Genomic DNA, 21363 nt, shown 5'->3' with positions numbered 1-21363 from the left:
ATTGAAAAAATTTCTCCATTTAATGATTATATATAATATTCTTTCATGTTCGACATCAAATTTTGTATTGTTTTATATTCTTCAGGGTATGTTCTTCTTCGAGGTCTTCCACTACTCTTATAAACTCACCTTCCTCGGTACTAACACATCTTCATTTTAATAACTATTATTCCTACTAACTATTTAATATTACTCATTATCATGACCATAATTAAAAATATTGATATAAGCAACACACAAAATCTTATAAGATATGTTCACAACACTCAACATATAAACAACACTCAATGATTGAAAAACAAGGTTAAGAAGGGGTGGAGAAAAAAAATGCAATGAAATTTGGGGAAGAAATGGAGAATTAGTGACAAAATTGAAGAGAAAAAAAATAAAATTTTAAATTAGTTATCATATTGATTTGTTTTGATAATTATTTTGAATGTATATTATTTGGGTAAATAATTTTAAATATGAATTTAGTAAGAAACTTTTTATCATAAGTTCATTCATATATTGGAATTTATATTTTCCCAAACAAAATAATAAAAGTGGGAAGTTTTATTTTGTCATTTTCTCATTTATTACAACTTTAGCCAAACATAAGCACAAAGTTACCTGCTCTGTCCCTTCGGATTACGAAAACATCTTCATCATTCCTACGTGTCTCCTTCCCAAACATGAAAATCCCTTTACAAATTCAAAATTATGTCACTTTTTAATAATAGTTTTAAAAGAAAAAGTCAAGTGTTTAGAAAATGTTTTTTTCAGCTATTGTTCAGTGTATTTTATTTATTTATTTTTGCTAGTATTGCATAAATAAATAAATAAACTTATTATTTTTATCTGAAAAGTCCCCATCACAAAAGTAAGCATGATTTCACCAAAAGAAAAATAGATAAAAAAAAGCCCCAGTACTTGCCACAAGGAATAATTTTTTATGTTTGCATATTAATTACGTCAAAAATTTTATTATCCTTTTTCATAAATATAAATAAATATGATTCTATTAAAAGTTGTAAATACATATTTTAAACCTATAAACACAAAACTCTATATAAGTATATATATATATATATTTGACATATTTATCTTCAGGGAAATAATCGTTTTCTTTAATTTTTAAAAATTGTAAAGTGAATACTTTAAAAAAATTAAACTGACACTAAAAGTATTAAAAGGAAATTAACATGTTAAAATCTTTTGCTTTATGTTAAAATTTTTGAACTGATCGCAGGCTGCAGATTCACGAGTCTTGTTTATATCACAGAAGAAAATTGAAATAAAAAAAAAACTATTATGAATTATTTTTTTATTAATTTAATAATAATTTTCCGTCTTTCTTAATCTTTGACTAGGTGTACTTTTACATCCTCCGATTCTCTCTCTCTTCACCTTTCACTGTTTTCTTTTTCTTTTTTCTCTCTCTCTCTCTCTCCTCTGTCTCCTCGCCGGAGCCAACATTCGTAGCCGGAATTTCCCTTCGGAAACTGCTCTTCCGCGGTGAGCCACCGCGATCCTCTCGAGAATTCTGTTCAACCTCCTCGAAAAGCTGGTTTTTTCCCGGTTCAAGAAACCCTGTTTGGTCTTTGACTTGGAACCGTGAGTGGAGTTTCGGGGATTTTGAGTTCTGCGAAGAAGAGCGGATCCAGGAAGGTTCTAGAGCGAGAATAGGAAGTGGGTTTGGAGTTTTTTCTAGAGAGAGAGAGGTTTTGGTTTGATGTGAAGGGTGAATGGTTGTGAAGAGAAGAAGAGGTTGGAGTTGTCTATGATGACCGGAGCTCCGGCGAGTGATCGGAGAGGGTGGTGGCGCGTCGGTCAATCTCTCACATGGAATGGCAGATCTTGCTAGCTACGGGAATGCCAACCGTGACATTGAACAAGTAGGTTCTTTCTCTCTCTCTCTCTCTATATGGGAAGGTTGTAAGTTTGGTGGGAAAGTTACAATTTTTTTTCTCAAATTTTGATTCTTTGTTTCAGTTTTTGTTCTAAGGTTGGAGATGGTTTAATGCTCTTTTTTTTCCCTTTTAAATTTGTTTATGGTCTCTCAAGAGCATATTTGATATTGTACAGTTGGTGCTTAGGCGATTCTATTATAGTTTTTATGCAGTTTTGGAGCAACTGATGTGACTGTTCTTAAGCAACTATTCATAACAGTTTTTTGGAGTTGTGAAACCACTCTGAAACCTATTTTAAGTTCTTAAGGACTATACCATAGGATGACATTGTAGAGTCCATCAAAAGTGAGTTAAGCAACTCCACCTCCTTTGGAAATGCTTGAGGCTATGAATTATGATTGTGTGCGTTTGCCTTTCTTTTCTTTGTTTGGGGGTGACAAGTTAGATAAACTTGTTAGTTGTAGCTTTTTTTGAAAGTTTCATGTTGCGGATTAGAAGTGTTATTTCCGACCCTTCTAGATTTTTGTTGATTAAATGGATGAATGCTTAATAGAATTGGGAGTACGGAAGATGGTGAGATACTGGCATGCATGTCTGTGTTTCAGTGGAGGGCAACTTGCTTTTGTTATAAGTGAGTAAATGTCTTTGGAGAGCATGTTTTAGTTATAAGGTATTGATAGGGCAGCAATTTATAGCTCACTGGGGTTGTTTCAAATAGAAACTTTGAAGCTTGTGAGAATGCTATTTATTTTTAGAACCTTAAAGGGTTGATTGCACTCACTGACTGAACATTTTCTGATTTAGTTCTAAATGGAAGCTGACTAAATATAAATTTATGTAGTGAAATTGAAGCAGCAACCGCTGTTTTTTAGTTGTTTTAACAACAGTACTACATCTCTAACTTGTACTTTAGGTCAAAATATTAAGAAGGAAGTGAGATAGACTACTCATAGAAGTTTAATCAATTTTGTGATGTATTGGTTTTCTTATGGAGTTTTACTGCTCTTATAGTATAGGATGGAGCAAATTATTATTCTTTGCTATTCTTCCATATGCGCTTGCTATATTTCTTTGAGTCTGAAATATGGACACTCCTGCTTGGGGTGTTGAAGTTTCTAAACTTGAGAGATTATGTAAAGTTGTGAAGCTTTTCTATGATAAACCTTACTTCTAAATTCACAAGAGCTTTCCTAAAAGAATTAAATAAGAATTTAAGGCATATAAGTGAATGAGGCAGGTTGATTTGTGTTTCTAAGCTTGAAGGTAAAACTTATAAGAATCATTTTGCTAAAGTTGGCTGAATCATTTCAAGCTAAAAATGTTGCATTTTGGTTTGGGCAAAAGTAATGTGATCCAAAAAACTCTCAAAGTCATTCATGTATGACCCAAGTCTACCCAATTCCACCCAAGTCTACTAACCAAAAATGCAATTCAACTCATTTTCTCCACGTGGAAAAGTAAACACAATTGAAAATCCGAGTTAACTTGCTAGTTTTATAACCATGTTGGACATGCTTCTACTACTGATACTTTTATGATGTGTTGGACATTGAGCATTATGTGTCGATTTAAAAATATATCTTTCATGAGCTTAGGCACCTGAGTCAGTTCTTCCATATGGCTAGACACTCAAAGGACAATTCTATTATAAAAAGAAAATGTGAACTACATTCCCTTCACCGAGGGATGCTTGTATTATATTCTCCCTTCCTCTTAATCTAAAATATATGCTTCCCACCGTTGAAAGATAAATACAATTTTTATTCATTTTAATGCAAATGATTTTTTAGAGATTTCCTCTCTCATGACGATTCTCGTCATGATTAATAGTTAATTTTGAATGTCTGTTATCAATTTTGTGGATTTAGAATATGAAATAAAGATTTAGATGAAATTTCAAAGCCAACAATAAATGGATAAATGTACTTGAAACTTTGTTCTATCCTTTAAAAATACTGATATCAATAATAGGATGCTTAAAATTTGGTATTGGTAACACAAAAGTTGTAAAAGAAGACAAAACGTCATTGAGAAGCACATTCATAATTATTTTCCACACTTTAGAGTTTTGTTTATATTGAGAAGGGTCAAAATGTTACTCATATTTTTTTTTAAGGGAGGATAGTGCATATTTTAAAATAAGAGATGAGGGGAGTATAACTTAAACATCTCTCAAGGAAAAGAAGAGTAATTTGCTCGGCAAAAGAAAACCCATTTCTTGAACATTCACAAAAGATCATATTAAAAGGTTAAAAGTTGTTGCCTTATTTGGTTTCTGCTAATTGAAATCAAGTTTGCTCCTAAAAGCATAATATCACTGACAACGATTAAATCCTTATCCTACTAGATGAAGTAGCTACATGGATCACACAACTCCATTGGGTTCTATTAAAAACCAAATTCTCAAGGACATTTTTCATTGTGAGATCCCTCATAACATTTCCTCTAATATCTTTGGGTTTCCTCTACCCTTTTTCATAGGGCTAAAAACCTTTTAACATGTTGCTCATGTTCAATTTCATTTGATTATGTATACTGCTCAGTCTCTTTGATCCTTATTGGTGTTTATGTTGTTGCTTCTGCAGGCATTGATCGCTTTGAAAAAGGGTGCTCAACTTCTTAAATATGGTCGTAAAGGAAAGCCCAAGTTTTGTCCATTTAGACTTTCCAGTGTAAGTAAAGACTTTTCAGGAGTGTTTGTGGATTCTCTACTTCGCGTCTTTCTAATTGCCCAATTGGGCCATTCTTAATTGATTATGTGGTCATGACATATAGCTACTATTACATGGTTTTGATGCTAAAACAATACAAGCAATATTAGTGTGAACAGAATGTTAATTTGTATCTTCGCTCTTTTACTCTCCTGCATAGGGGTGTCAAAATGGGTTGGGCCCATCCCAACCCGTGTTTTTGGTGGGCTGGGTTGCTATTTGAAACCCACCAATCTGCCGTAACCTGTTTGTTTAGGCCAATCTAAAAACAGGCTGGGACGGATTAACCCTCCTAACTTTTTATTTTAATTAATTCTATTAATTCATATATTCCTATTTTATTTGCCAGTATATATTATCTTTTTAGGTTAAGAATTTTAGTTTTAATTTGAATTTACTATATATTTATTTTACTTTTATTGCATTTAAAATTAAAAAACGGGTTGACCCACCGACCACCATCAATGGTTTTGGATTTTTGCTGGTCAACCTGCCAACCTGATCAAGTATGGGGCGGGTTAACACACAAAACCCAAATAACAAATATGTGTGGGCTGGGTTGACTCGTTTTGTGCGGGTCAAAGTTGGCCACGGCGAGCCAACCGGTATTGCTACACCTAGCCCTACATTCGATTAGGTCTTGTGTTTTTTAATGTTTTGAATTCTGAGTGTGCTCTGTGATTCCATTTCAGTTGGGAGTGCCCCTTAAATTGTAATCTTTAACTAACTTTCACGTGTTAACAATATTGTATAGCCCGCTTCTAAACTTTTTATATCCATTATCTGTAACTTGTTAATACATAGGAAATAGATGAGTACATCTTGATGTATTTTACATTACATAAATTTTCCTCTTGCTAAAATCAATACTTTCCTGAGTTGGCACTGTGAATTATCTGGGTTTGCTGCATTCTATTCTAGTGTTACCTTTCAGGTCAATTTGTGTCATTAATATCCAGATTTTGCGTAGATTTTAATTACTATCTAGAATGAATTTCCTTATTTTAGTAATTAGTGCTACTGCTAACAAGCAGCGCTATTGAAGCTTTATTGCTGGACAAACATTTCTTATTTGGTGTATGCCTTCATGGTTGTATAAAAAAAATTCTAATAAAATTGCATCTTTTCTGTTCTTCATTGATTGAAGACTATACAGTTGAACATTCATATGTGGTAGTAGCCTTGACTTGACTTTTTATATTCTCAAGTTGTTTCCGTGTATGCACATTAAATATCTGTAAACTGTAGGACGAATCATCTTTAATCTGGATTACAAGTAGCGGAGAAAGAAATCTGAAGTTATCTTCTGTCTCTAGAATTATTCCCGGACAAAGAACTGTGAGTTTTCTCCCTTATTTATAATTAATTGCATACAATACCATGACTTTCTTTTTTGCCGGCAAAGTGATTTAAAATTTTGTCTCACAAACTTCTCTTATTTGTTCTGTATTTTCATTTCATCAACCATTTGGCAGGCTGTTTTTCAACGTTACTTGCGTCCCGAGAAGGACTATTTGTCCTTTTCACTTATTTATGGTAACGGAAAGCGATCGCTTGATTTGGTTAGTGACAAATTATGTTATTTCATGCATCACTAAATCATTATTTGTTTTCATTTTCTGTACTTTTTATTATTATATTACCTTCTGTGTATTGCTTTTCAGATTTGTAAAGATAAAGCTGAGGCAGAAGTGTGGATTGCTGGCCTCAAAGGACTGATATCTTCTGGTCAAGGTGGCCGGTCCAAAATTGATGGATGGAGTGACGGGGGTCTCATTCTTGATGTAAATATGCTAACATGTGGTTTTTTGTAGTTAAAACGAATTCTGGGCATGTTGTGTTTTGTACTATTTCTGAAGATTTAGTCGTGGGTTAATATTTGTGTTTTGAATAATTTTCCATTTGAGAGATGTGCTACAATGAAATGGGACGACATATGGGGTGTTCTATGTCTGGTGCATTTTAAAAATGGAACAGTGTTAGACATGAGGCTTAGAAGTGGTACATTTTGGTTTTACTAAACATTGTGGAACTAAGAAGAACAGAACAAAACAGAATCATTTCATTTTGTTCTCTCTTTTTTTCAATTCTTTTGTCACCACACCAAATGCTACTATTGGTGTATATTTTCAACCAATCAAGGTGGATTGAACTTATTTGCTCCATTACAAGAGTGATTATTTGTTATTTTCTCTTAGGGTAAGCTAGCATTTATTTTCTTTTCTCACATAGCTTATTATGAAGGGCTATATACTGTTTGTTTATTTATTTATTTGAAAGAGATTGCCATTCACTCTTGCTCTTCTTCGATTGTTATTTGGGGTGATTGTTCTGATTGATCTACACCACTTATTCTATGATGTGTGTTTTTGTGAAAAGATGAACTCATTGTACAAAAGTTTTCCTAATTCCTGTACCTCTGCCGTTGTCATTATGCTTCCATAGCTCATGATGAAATAATGGATTAATTGCTTATTATTCTCTGGCTCAAATAATATCAGGATAACAGAGACTTAAAATCAAAAAGTCCAAGTGAAAGTTCTGCTAGCACTTCACGAGGCATCAGTTCTCCCGACATTTCTGTGAGTCTTCCAAATACTTCACCAAAGTCCTTTCAACCTGACAATACAATTTCTGAAAGGTCACATGCGCCACCAGACCCAACAAACATGCAAGTGAAAGGATCTGGTTCAGATGCTTTTCGTGTCAGTGTTTCAAGTGCCCCTAGTACTTCAAGTCATGGATCTGCACCAGATGACTATGATGCTCTGGGGGATGTATACATATGGGGGGAGGTTATCTGTGATAATATTAAAATTGGTGCTGATAAAAATGTCAATTATTTCAGCCCAAGGACAGATGTACTTCTCCCTAGACCGCTGGAAGCCAATGTAGTTTTAGATGTACATCATATAGCATGTGGTGTTAGACATGCTTCTCTAGTCACTAGGCAAGGTGAAGTTTTTACATGGGGCGAAGAATCAGGAGGACGCCTTGGCCATGGTGTTGGGAAGAATTTGGTTCAACCTCGTCTAGTTGAAGCATTGACTTCTACAACTATTGATTTTGTTGCCTGTGGAGAGTTCCATTCATGTGCTGTTACAATGGCTGGGGAACTATACACATGGGGTGATGGTACTCATAACGCAGGACTTCTTGGTCATGGAAGTGATGTCAGTCATTGGATACCAAAGAGAGTTGTTGGTCCATTAGAGGGACTTCAAATTGCATTTATTGCTTGTGGTCCATGGCACACTGCCTTGATAACTTCAACAGGGCAGCTGTTTACATTTGGTGATGGAACATTTGGTGTCCTAGGCCATGGAGATAGGGAAAATGTTTCATATCCTAAAGAAGTGGAATCCTTGCGTGGACTGAGGACAATAGCTGTAGCATGTGGAGTGTGGCATACTGCAGCTGTTGTAGAGGTTATTGCAACACACTCCAGTACAAGTGTATCATCAGGTAAATTGTTTTCTTGGGGTGATGGAGACAAAAATCGCCTTGGACATGGGGACAAGGAGGCACGTCTTAAACCAACTTGTGTGCCTGCGCTTATTGATTACAATTTTCATAAAATTGCTTGTGGGCACAGTTTGACAGCGGGCCTAACAACATCTGGACGTGTTTTTACTATGGGAAGTACTGTTTATGGTCAACTTGGGAATCCGCAGTCTGATGGGAAGCTTCCATGCTTGGTTGGAGACAAGATTGCTGGGGAATCTGTTGAAGAAATTGCATGTGGTGCATATCATGTTGCTGTATTAACATCCAAAAATGAAGTTTATACTTGGGGTAAAGGTGCAAATGGGAGATTGGGTCATGGAGATATTGAAGATCGAAAAACACCAGCTTTGATTGAAGCATTGAAGGATAGACATGTGAAATATATAGCATGTGGTTCAAACTACTCTGCTGCCATATGCCTTCATAAGTGGGTATCTGGTGCCGAGCAGTCTCAGTGCTGTACTTGTAGACAGGCATTTGGCTTTACTAGAAAGAGGCATAATTGTTATAACTGTGGACTTGTCCACTGCCATTCGTGCAGTTCAAGGAAAGCATTAAGAGCAGCATTGGCTCCTAATCCCGGCAAACCATATCGTGTTTGTGATTCTTGTTATGTAAAATTGAACAAGGTTGCTGAAGCTAGCAATAGTAATAGAAGGAATGCCTTGCCTCGTTTGTCAGGTGAAAACAAGGATAGGCTAGACAAATTTGACCTAAGATTATCCAAGGCAATAGTTCCTTCTAATGTGGATTTGATAAAGCAACTAGATAATAAGGCAGCCAAGCAAGGAAAGAAAAGTGATACATTCTCACTGGTACGGACCTCACAACCACCTTCTCTGCTACAACTGAAAGATGTTGTCTTGTCCACTGCTCTTGATCTGAGACGAACAGTTCCAAGACCAGTGGTTGCACCTTCAGGAGTAAGTTCTAGATCTGTGTCACCTTTCTCTAGAAGACCAAGTCCCCCTCGTTCAGCTACGCCAATTCCAACAATTTCAGGACTTTCCTTCTCGAAAAGTATTGCTGAAAGTTTGAAGAAAACAAATGAGCTTTTAAATCAAGAAGTGCAGCAGTTACATGCTCAGGTGCATTCTTGCTGTCCTTCTCTCATGTAAATTAAGTAGTAGAGCTTTCCTTCTTTGACACAGTACAGTTATCCTACCAATTTTTAGCCTAGCAAAACACAGTCAGTATCACTTTGCTTAAATTGCCAGAAAGTTAATGTCACGTATATATAACAATACGTTGTTTCTTTCACTTATGGTATCAAGACAAGTCTAATTATAGATATCATTAGGTTGAGGGTCTGAAACAGAGATGTGAACTGCAAGAACTAGAGCTTCAAAGGTCAGCAAAAAAGACTCAAGAAGCTATGTCCCTGGCTGCTGAGGAATCTGCTAAATGTAAAGCTGCAAAAGAAGTTATAAAGTCACTCACAGCACAGGTTTTTTCTTGTTAATTTACTTCTCTTGGTGCCAGATGTCTTTGATCTGGTTTATTTTCTCGTGATGCTATATTATTTGTAACTTGATTTCAACTTTTCTGCAATGATAAAATGAACATCAAGATTGAATCATCTATCAAGTTGAAGTTTATGTCCATAAAATTTCTTAACTTTAGCCATAGGATTTAAGAATTATCTTTCGTTTTCAGTTTTTGATTTTTTTTCTTTTGGTTTAACCGTTTATTAATAATTACATTATTTTATCTGTTGGGACGTATACAAACAGGTTTGAGTCTCTCTGCATTTATTTTTTTCAGAATAATTTATCTTACATCTCTCTTATGCTGCTGTTTTTTTACGCTTATACTGATTGCCCATCAACATTGTTTCAGCTCAAAGATCTAGCTGAGAAGCTTCCTCCTGGAGTTTATGATGCTGAGAACATAAGACCAGCTTACCTACCAAATGGTCTTGATCCAAATGGCATCCACTCTCCAGATTCAAATGGAGAGCAGCAGCACCCCAGGCCAGAGTCAATCAGTGGCTCTAGTTTGGCTTCCATGGGACTCGAATCCTCTCTACTGAATAGAACTGCACGGAATTCACCAGGAACTAATCTTCACCAGCAAATCCGGAGCCCTGTGACCTCTAATGGGACCAATAATTATTCAGATGTTAAATTGCCAAATGGTGGTGGCTTAATTCAGGCAGGCAGTGGTAGCACAGCTGATGATGGTAGGGATTCTGGGAATTTTCACAACGACGAGAGTGGTCTGAAATCAAGAAATGCTGCACCTACTGCTAATACTAATCAAATTGAGGCAGAATGGATTGAACAGTATGAACCTGGTGTCTACATAACACTTGTGGCACTCCGTGATGGAACGAGAGATCTGAAGCGAGTGCGCTTCAGGTAAGCAAAAGTCCTCCACTTGACCAGGTTATTTGTATCTGCTTTACTTGCATATTTATCTGTTCTACTGTAGGTGGCCATATGGAATTTTGAAAATCTGAACTTTAACTATGTTTTTTCATCTTTACACGACTTAGTCTAATTTGGTTTCATACATGATTGTTACTGTACCCATATGGAATTTGAAAATCTGAACTTTAACTATGTTTTTTCATCTTTACACGACCTAGTCTAATTTGGTTTCATACATGATTGTTATTGCTTAAAACTGAGATGTTTTTTTCTTGTAACCTTTGTTCATATGTATACTCTCTTTGATGGTAAATGTAACTGCAGCCGAAGGAGATTCGGAGAGCACCAAGCAGAAACCTGGTGGTTGGAGAACCGGGATAAGGTATATGAAAGATACAATGTTCGCAGTGCAGACAAATCTGCCAGCCAAGCGGCACAAAGTTCGGAAGGGGCTGGTTCACCTCTTTCCCAAACTTAGGAGTAGGCTCCATTAACATTTTGTCATACTGAGCAACACTGTAGGGAAGCAAGAATGCATGAGGAATCCTTGTTTGTTGGTGGTTCTTATGTCTATCCTTATTCTCTTCTCAGTCTTCTTTTACCCCCTTTCCTCATTCTCTCTTAAACTAATTGTCTTCCATTTTATCTTGGGAAGATGCCCTTTACTTGTTGTAGTGTAGTGTATATAAAATCACCACTTCTGATCATTTTGCCCAAGGAACTACCCTTACCCATTTATCCTTCCATTTTCTTGTTCTCATTTGTTACCATCACACCTTTGTACATGGTGACACTTCCAATTTCATTCATTCAATTTTTTTTTTTCCATATGATGTTTTGAATAGTTGGCTGGTCATTCCCACCCTTAAAAAATATAAATCGCTGCTAATTAGGAAACCCCCCCTTATCATCCTCAAGTTCATGTGTAAATGCAGACATCAGGTGCAATTTTGATCTTACAAATCGTTGCAAGTGTGATGATTTTACTTAAATAATAGATCAGGGATGAACAGCCGATTTGATGATACATTATGATTAATACATATTTCGCAGATTAACATGGATGTTTAAGCAGAAAGGAAACGCAAAACAGATCAATATGAACTTCAAAGATTGTTTTGGATTTTCTTTTTTAACCTTTCATTGATGAACTGTTAATCTCTTTAGCTGGGTCAACCATATTTTAGTACAAGAATTAATGTTTTGAATTTCATTAAATAGATTTCTAGTAGTTATGTGGTAGCAGTTTTATAATTTTTTTAGTCAATTTTGTTTGGAAAGGACAGTAAACGTGAGTATATCTTCGAGTGATCTTGGTTTGTTATTCTTCTTGGTGAGACCCGAATGGACCTTGTATGATGTATTATTTTCTCTTTTTTTAATTCTTCTGCCAAGATACTCTTTCAACAACTTTTAGGGTACCCTTCTTTTCCTTGTTCAAAAGAGAATGAGTATTTGTAAAGACATTGATAAGAAATTTAAATAAGGTAATAAATGTGTCACATTTATATTGAATGGACCTTTTGCCTAGATAACCTTGTGTTTAACTAGATATATTCATCTCAATTTCTTTTTAGTTTGATTATAATTATAATGTTGTTTATGTGATTAATCTAAGACAATGTTGTTTTAAGTGTTTGACATGTTCTTGGTACTAGGTTGTAGATTGACTTCCATGCTTGGGTATGATATTAAGAGTTCAAAGAAAATTTTATATCTTTGGACTAGATCTTTTTAGTCTTTAGTGTACATTTAAGAAGACGAGCCAGACTCTATTAAAAAAGAAAACTTAATATCTTTAATTAAGATTCTCTCGGTCTTTAGTTTAAACAATCTCCTAAGTTCGAGGAGAGGAACAATGAAAAATCTTTATTAAAAAACAAAGTTTTATATTGTTGGTTGATACTTTCTTAGCTCTTAATGGACATAGTCCCACAAGACTTAAAGAGAAAAACAAAAAAATCTTTATTAAAAAAAAAAAAACATACATAACATACACACATATAAAACAAGTTATATAATCAAATCCAGACATCTCACATTTACTTATTATATTCACACTACAAACATATTAACAAACATAGAATCAACTCAAGTGTTTATTCATCACATGTCAAAATCTATAGGCATCACTTGACACATCATACTCATGCACCTTGAGGTCCATTACACTAGACACTTACTTTTAGAAGAGATAGATGTGTTGAATTGAGACACCCAATATTCTATATATATTGTCCTTTTCGACACTCCATCCAAAGATAGAAACACTATCTACTTATGTGACATGATAAATTCTTGTGATTTACAAGAACTAGTTTGATTTCACACAAGTTAAGTCACAAAAACCTCTCTATAATCTCACTACCTAATACTTTTCTATGTGCAAGTGTAGTAAACATTAAAGTTAGAATAATCTCTTTACATATATCACCAAATTCAACACATTCATAATTACATAACAAATAATATTAACTCCTTAGTAACATCACGTTCACACTTCATTATATTCAATTCACATAAACTTACACCTCATAATTCATCCTACACTATACATATTTTATACAACAAAATTCATCTAAAATGAAAAAAAAATATTAAATATATAATTTTATCATTTCTCTCTCTCTTATATGTGTGTGTGCGCGTATAATAATCATATTCATTTAATTGAATAAACACTTTTTAAAGTCTCAAAGTACTTTTAGGGATTTTAGCTTAAGCGAAAATTCTTCCACTTAAACAATTTCTTTCTCACTTTAGCGACAAAAACCTCATTTGAGTAAAAATTGAGTTGTGTCAAACCTCTCTCTAATATAAAAGATTTTCACTCGAGGAAAATCACCTTGAATTGGGCCCTCTTCTCAACTACATGTTAGCTTTAGTGATCAAAGTACGGCTTGAGCGAAAAATACAGAAACTAAAGACCTGCAATCATGTATAAGACATGTGCCAAATTGATCCAACCAATATTAATATGTTCTAACTTTTGAAAAGAAGTAAAGTCCCATAATTTTTCAATTTTATAGAGATCAAATTGGTTCAAGCTTACTACATTCAACATCCAAATCTACAAATACATATTATGTGACACATTTATATCCAAACATCTCTAAATCATAAGTTTTTTCAATTTTAAGTTCTAATTTCTATTCTAAAACTATTATTTTTACCAAATTAAAACATGTTCACATTTTCACAATTTCTAGTGAAAAACACACACAAGTCCGACAACAACTTCCAACATTACAAATCTCCATCAAAATGATCATATATTTTACATCTTAAAATAATTCAATATGGAAAATTTACATAAATATAATATTATTACACAAAACTTCATAATTGTGACCAAGTCACATCTACATAGTCCAAGTCTTCTACTCCAAGTGTTACCAAATTATGGTTAGCTTCTTTTACCTAAAATTCTAACTTCTCTAAACAAAATTTTAAAATTCTTAATTTTAACATAAGAAAATTAAACCTACCTAAAGAAAACTCTAATCATCAAACTAAAGGTATGTTATAACTTTAGATTGACAAAACACCATCTTTGCCCAACAAATCACACATGCAATGACATATATGCAACCATCCACATGCAATCAACCCAAGAAAAAACATGCTTTAGACGAAATTATGATTGATTTCTCTTTACTAACTTCAGTATAATGAGTTTGGATATTGAAAAAAATATGTCATTAAAAAACTTAAAGAAAAATAATAATTAATATATATATATATATATATTTTAGAGTGATAGTAATTTTATAAAAAAGGTTTAAGTTGTTTAGTTTTTTATAAATTTTTTAATCTAATTAATAAAATATTACTGTTTTAACTCATTGAGGTCTCTATTCTTATACAAATTTATATGGAAAAAGTAAAACTTTATTTAAAGGATAAAACTTGGAATTCCCTATAGATGTTCTGATATTTTTTTTTAAGAATAGAACAATATGTTTTTAATGAAAGCTATGTAATATTTGGGAAAATGCATATATCATTAATTTGACCTAAACCCTAAACACAACTTTATCTAAAATTTGACTTTTTTTTATTTTTTTTTATATATTGAGAATTAGTTTTTTTAATTAAGTCATCCTTCAACACAACGCCATATAAAATGTATAGATACATGCCATATTATTTTGTGATAAGAAATTTTAACAATATACTCTTTTTAGCACTTTTTTTATGATTAGCTAAAAATATTAGAGATAAAAAAATTATATAAATCTCATTCTCTGTTTATGAACACTCATGATTTGGTAGCTTTTAATAGAAAAAAATTTGTTTTAACACATAAAAGAAAATATATTATAAATAGTATATTAAAAGAGTGAGCTATTAACATTTCTCTTTTTCAATAAGTTCTTTTTCATATACCAACATCCAAATTTTGTATTGATGTGATTTGTAACTAACTACATATAACTACGTAGGTATGACTTCATGAAAATGTACTCAAATAAGAAAAAAAATAAAATTGAATGGCCTTTCCAACCTGGCTTAACTTACCTCAGTAGGAAAATACTTTTGTTGCTTAGGAATATTGTAGTAAAAGAATTGCCATATATATAATTTTCATGCAACTTCAATGTAAAAAATCTTTACAAATCAATCAATTAAAAATCACATTAAGGTTTTAATAGAAATCAACCAACTTCTCATGCAAAATAATTTATAATTAAATATTAAGGTAAATAAAGCAACACTGTTAATATATTAATATAACTCCTTGAAATGATTCACATGTCTCTAAAAAAAATGAAATAAAAAACATTGTAAATTAAGATGTCCTATTTTATAATGGACACAGGGCACAGGAAATAATGGTACATGTCCACCCAATTAAACAGTTGCATGGCCCCTAAATTTCAATGAAAGGTTGAAGTAACAGTGGAAAGTGATGAATAAGGAGTAGTGTGTGTTTAACCAAACCCACGTGAAACTTGAAATTTGCTTCCCTCAAATCACCAAATGTTTAATATTAATTAACCACTATTGACTTAGGGTTTTGTCTTTGAAAATGACCTTGAGAAATGGTCTCAAATAGTCACATGGGTTCAAAAACAAGACATGACATGAGACAGCTTAACAACCCAACAAAGTTTGTATCATTTTCAGGAGCCAATTAATTTCAATTGGTTTTATTTTTCAACTCTTTACAACAAAGTTAGCACAATGCACATCTCTCCAATAAAAAAAATAAAACTAAAGTCCTGTTAATCATTGTTCTAAAAATTAAAAAAAGATGTTTAACATATTAAAAAATTAAATATGTTTTCTTTTTATTAAATTATTTTTTATTTATAGTTCAAAACTTTAAAACTTCTAAATAACTAATTAAAAAAATTATTGAAATGATGATTTTTTTTAACACTGAAAATTTGTTTATCACAAAAATTAACAAGGATCCATTTCAATAATTTTTTTATTACTCCAAGAAACTTAGACTAAAAAAAACAAATATAAAATTTATACTAGAAAAAAATCCAATTTTATATTAAAATAACGGAAAAAGAACATATTTAATAAAATAAATTGAAAAACACATTTATACACACACTAAAATTTCATAATTTAACTCTTAATCAATATCATAATAACACTGATTAGTGTTTGAAAATAAATTACTAGAACCAATAGTGACCACTTTGGAACACGTCTTGTCTTTTATTTGGAGTGTATATTAGAAATGGGAACTTATACATGAATTTAGAAATTTTTGGGACAATCAATGCAATGCAACAATAAAGAATTATTCAAAGTTAAAAAAATCTGAAAAGCAAATCGGGAAAGATAGATTATATATCTTTTTCATAAATGGATAATAAATTTGATTTGATAATGAGAAATTATACTAAATGAATATTTTAAAAATAAATATACATATTTTTGTATTTTTAATAAAGTGACACTTATTTTTCTAATTTTAAATAAATAATTCAACCTTTTCTACTTATAATAAATAAAATTAAACTCTTTAATGCTTTTAATAAAATTACATTTACTTTTCATATTTATTTTAAAATATTCTATTGACTTAAACTTAAATAAAATATTATAAAATTAAAGAGGATAATAGTAACATTTAACATAACATAGTAATAGCTACAACTTTCTTTTACGACTAATATGCACCAGTTTCATTGTTAAATAATGTAAATCAAAAAATATAGTGGCATTTTTAAAATTAAAACAAAGATATAGACGACGATTTTTTTAAAATCGTTTGTATATTTTAATTACTTGGTAAATAGACCGCAGTTGTTACCGTTGTCTATTAATGAAAAATGTACAATGATTTTACTAAAATTGTTGTATATTTTAATTACTCGGAAAATAGACGACGATTGTTGGGTGAAGCTGTTGTCTATCAATGTAAAATATACAACGATTTTATTAAAATCGTTGTATATTGCAATGCGTTTAGGTATAAATGTCTCTATACCTCCATTATTTACCCTAATTCGAAGCCCACCAGTTATGCTTTCGTTCTCTGCATTTTCGTTTCATCTTCTTCGTGCTCATTGCTCTCTTCGTTTCGGTTTCAACTCTCTTCAACTCATTGTCTTTGTAAGTTCTTCCACCACCCTCATTGCTTATTCTTCCTCCACCCTCATTGCTCATTCTTCCATTTGAGTCCATTGCTTGAGGTTCTTGTTTGCGTTTTTTCCGTCACTAATATGTATGTCGTCTCTGCCACCACCATGTTCGTCGTTTTGCTTCCACCATCGCGCGCTCTTCTTTGTTTTGTTGTTGTCGTTGCCACTATTGTCCTTCATCGTTGTTGCTACTGCCCATCACCACCATCGCTGTAGGTTGGTGCAATTTTTTAATTTTTTAAATATTTTTTATTTGTTTTTTTAGTATTTATGATAATTTATATATTTTACTATTTATTATAACTTTTATATTTTAGTATTTATAATTATTTAGGTAACTATTATTAATTTATATTATGTTAATTTATAATTTGTTAATTTATATTATGTTAATTATTGGATTAGAATTATTAATTAGTTAGATTTTAATCAGAGTAATATTATTTTACAAATAATTTAATAATTTATAATTAATATTATTTATTGAATTGTATGTATGATTAAATTTGTTAATTTTATATTGTATGTATATTTATAATTCTTTGGTACGTGTTGGTATTGAGTCTAGGGGTGTTCGACCCTCGAAAATTGTTTCCCGTATGAGAGACCCTTAGTTTCCTGTTTGAGATTTAATACATGTATTTGTCTACTACTCTTCCAATTGTAATTTTTTATTTTTTTAAAGCAAAGGATTGTATTGAGTCTTGAATTGTCCAGGTGAACAGTTTGAGAAGTGTTAGAAAAGATGGCTTTAAACTAGAGGGGGGATGAATAGTTTAAAAGGGTTTTCGCAAACTTTTCAAAAACTAGAATGAATTTATCTTAGAAACCAATTGATTCAGCAATTCAGTTATCCAAAACAGCAAGCAAAAGCTGTAGTACCAGAAAAATAATCGGTTGTTTCGTAGAAACAATCGATTGTTTATACCAGCAAACAACAAATAAACTGAATTTAAAGAGTTAGAGATAGAGAGATTGTACACAGTTGTTTATACTGGTTCACTCCAAACCAGAGCTACATCCAGTCTTCTCAGAAACCCTGAGGATATCCACTAAGCAACCACACCTTGATCACTTACACAACAACCAAGAGAATGACCTTGAACACTTCAAGAAACACACTCTCCTTGGCCAACACTAAGATTGCTGATCTTGAACACTTCAAGAACACACAGCCAATCTCAGCAAACACAGAAACGAAATTGTTCAACAGAGTACAAAGATTACACTTGTTACAGATGAATATCTGAAATCAATACAAGTAGAATCCTATTCCAGCACCTTGATCAATCACAAACTCTTAGCAATCTCAGCTCTTTGAAAAACTCTTTAGAAATTTTTTTTCAAAAGATTCTTAATTCTCAAATCTGTTTTTCTTAATATATTCAAAGATGTAGTTTGTTATCAAATCTTAACAAACTCTTAAATTGCATTAAAAGATTGGTCAAAGCATTTAATGACTGAAGCGTATACAGTTAAAGCATTTAAAGCTCAGTCAAACACAAAACAATTTTTCTGTTATGATTCCAAAACAAACAATCGGTTGTTTCCTCAAATCAATCGGTTGTTTTGGTACTTAACAGTTTCAACCTTTAAAAAACAGTTTTTCAATCTTTCTCAAAACACCTAAGTATAAACAATCGGTTGTTTCGACAAAACAATCGGTTGTTTCAACTTAGTTTGAAAAAAATTTTACTTTCATAAAGATTGAGATGCTAATTGCTTGAGATTTAATCAAAGGGTGGATTACAACATATAAACTACCCCGGAACAAAGCTTAAACCAGCACAACAACATCAAGCAAAGCAGAGGCTTCAACATCCTTCAAAGGATTTGGATTCTTCAAAACATTGAACACCACTTGGTTCAACAATCTCCCCCTATTTGATGAAGACAAATCCTTGATGATTGTGTTGTACCTGATTAAATCTGAAGCAGTTCCTGCAATAGAACTTTGAGCAATACATTGAACTTCTGATATTCTGTTAGCATACAGATAAACAGTTTAAATCTGAAAACATCTAATATCAGAGATATATTACATATTCCAAACTGTTTTATCAACTGAAAAACAGAAACTTAAAACAAACTAGAAACACAGCATATATCTCCCACTATTTGTCTTCATAAATAGACAAAGATAATAGATAAAACAAGATATTGTTGTCATTACATCAAAATAAAACAGCAATAGCAGAAGGAAAGAAATTTTAAAACCAGAAAAGAACAACAAAAAACAATCGATTGTTTCGATGACCAATCGGTTGTTTTTCCTTCATTCTTCTTCATCAACAAACTGAAGATCAAAGATTTGATTCTGGATAGCTTCAATATGTTCATCCAGAGTCATAAACCTTGCATCCATGTTGTCAAACCTGGTGACAATCCTTTGGAAATTACTAACACAGAGATCATGGAGGCTCCTTTGATTTTCAGCAAAGCTATCAAGCCTATTCACCATGAGTCTTTCGAAAGACGACATGGTTTGCATTCTTTCTCCTTGATGTCCATCAGCAGCACTAGGTCCTGCATCTTGAAAATTTTCAGTTGGATCTTCATGTTGAACATCCATATCAGCAGGTTCATCTTGTTCAAGATTAGCAGCACCACTAGATGAGGCACCATGATCACCATCCTTGCTTATCCATTTTCCACCTACTTTTGTAAAGCCCATCTTGCTGAGTGATCCATTGTTCAACTATTGAGTTGACTTGACCAGCTCAGAAGTTTCATCTGATTTTCAGAGAGAGAGGACTTGACTCTGTTATGCACAGAAAATGTCAGAAAAAGCTGAAAATCACATGGTCTTCACATGTGATCTTTGACTAGTCATTAAGGCTCTTGAATTTCCAAGATTTTGGAATATATTCCTTTTTGACTGTTGTAACTTCTTTCTGATCATAATCAGCTTTCAACACAGATCCTTTGACCAAGATTCTCTCTTTTAAATTGATCTGCAATGGATAGAAATTCAAAATAGCAATTAAATCAATTTCTTCATAGTGCTGTCAGTTTCAAAACAATCAGTTGTTTCGAAGAAACAATCGGTTGTTTTTCTGCAGCAATTAAAAACTTGATTTTGAAATTTTAACCATAAGTAGAAGCAGTTTAAAACAGATGACATTGATTAAAAGAAAATTTATCACAAGAAAGAACTTTGAAACAGAAATTGAGAACAAATAAAGGAAAGTCTTATCCTTATGTTGATTCTTCAATGAGCCAATTGCTTGTTGATCAAGAAAACTCCTTTTCACTGTTTAGATCTTTTGCATAGCATTGATTCAGCTTCAATGACTGCCTTTTTCTTCAACAGCTTGATCAGATGGCTCAGTTCTTCTTTTTCTCTTTATTTTTCCTGCATAAACAATTTCAAGTAGCAAGATTTGGTCCCCTTACAAATTTGGGTCCGTTTGACTTTTCTTTGCAGTTAGAAACATCACATCCCTTAGGAATCCATTTCATAAAACCTTTAGGAACATAATATTTTCTAATTTTACAGAATCTAACAGAGTGGCCTTTCTTCATGCAGTAAAAGCATGTAACAACCGGTTGTTTCGTCTTAACAATCGGTTGTTTTTCATATTTTCTTAAAAAACTTTTTGAAAACCTATCTTGCTTGTTCTGTGGGTTGAAGCCTAAACCAGCCTTTCCAAAAACACAACTTTGAGATGCCAAGACATTCTCAAAGTTTGATTTCCCCTTTGAAAGCTTGTCCATAGTTTCAACAAGATAGTGAACCTTTTTCTCAAGATTTTCACAATTTGTGCAAATGAGAGTATCACACTTGCAAGAGACATTTTTGAAATGATTTTCCAATTTTTCAAAATCACTTTTTGCTTTTCTCAGATCCTCTTCAAGTGATTTAACTTTCTTTTCAAGCCCACTGTTAAGATCTTTCAATCGGTTGTTTGAAAGAACCAATCTATTAGCTTCATCATGTGTTTCTTGAAAAGCTTCAAGCAATTCACTATAATTTTGTTCATTTAAGGAAGCACATGAACTTACCTCACTTGAGCTGCAAGATTCATCATCATTTTCAGCTACCAAACATATGTTTGCCTTTTCATCTTCACTTGATGAAGAACTTGATGATGACACCTCATTTTCATCCCAAGCTATGTAGGCTCTTTTTGTCTTGCCTTTCTTCTCCTTGTAACTAGTCTTTTTCTCTTTGCTCTTGTTAGGACAATCTGCCTTTATATGACCTTGCTCACCACAACCAAAACAAGTATAGTTATTTGAATTAAATTCACTGGGTTTCTTGGTTTTC

The 21363-nt window shown here is 32.6% G+C and overlaps 1 protein-coding gene across 1 annotated transcript; it reads left to right on the top strand.

Moving 5' to 3' along the window:
* The first annotated feature begins 1339 nt into the window (after positions 1-1339).
* Positions 1340-11310, top strand: LOC137837523 (PH, RCC1 and FYVE domains-containing protein 1-like). Its single transcript, XM_068646539.1, has 9 exons — positions 1340-1877; positions 4478-4564; positions 5852-5941; positions 6079-6165; positions 6268-6387; positions 7105-9198; positions 9411-9557; positions 9950-10470; positions 10807-11310. The coding sequence occupies exons 1-9, from the start codon at positions 1830-1832 to the stop codon at positions 10958-10960; spliced, it is 3348 nt and encodes a 1115-aa protein (XP_068502640.1). The 5' UTR covers positions 1340-1829; the 3' UTR covers positions 10961-11310.
* The last annotated feature ends 10053 nt before the right edge of the window (positions 11311-21363 follow it).

The sequence above is a fragment of the Phaseolus vulgaris genome, chromosome 4 (assembly GCF_000499845.2).
Source record: "Phaseolus vulgaris cultivar G19833 chromosome 4, P. vulgaris v2.0, whole genome shotgun sequence".
Taxonomy (NCBI): domain Eukaryota; kingdom Viridiplantae; phylum Streptophyta; class Magnoliopsida; order Fabales; family Fabaceae; genus Phaseolus; species Phaseolus vulgaris.
This window is presented reverse-complemented; position numbering and strand designations above follow the sequence as displayed.

Excerpts from the sequence above, each read along its gene's own strand:
- LOC137837523 (XM_068646539.1), top strand. The coding sequence starts at position 1,830 with ATGGCAGATCTTGCTAGCTACGGGAATGCCAACCGTGACATTGAACAA. Across the intron at positions 9,199-9,410 it reads TGCAGCAGTTACATGCTCAG|GTTGAGGGTCTGAAACAGAG; the intron begins GTGCATTCTTGC and ends AGATATCATTAG. Across the intron at positions 10,471-10,806 it reads CTGAAGCGAGTGCGCTTCAG|CCGAAGGAGATTCGGAGAGC; the intron begins GTAAGCAAAAGT and ends ATGTAACTGCAG.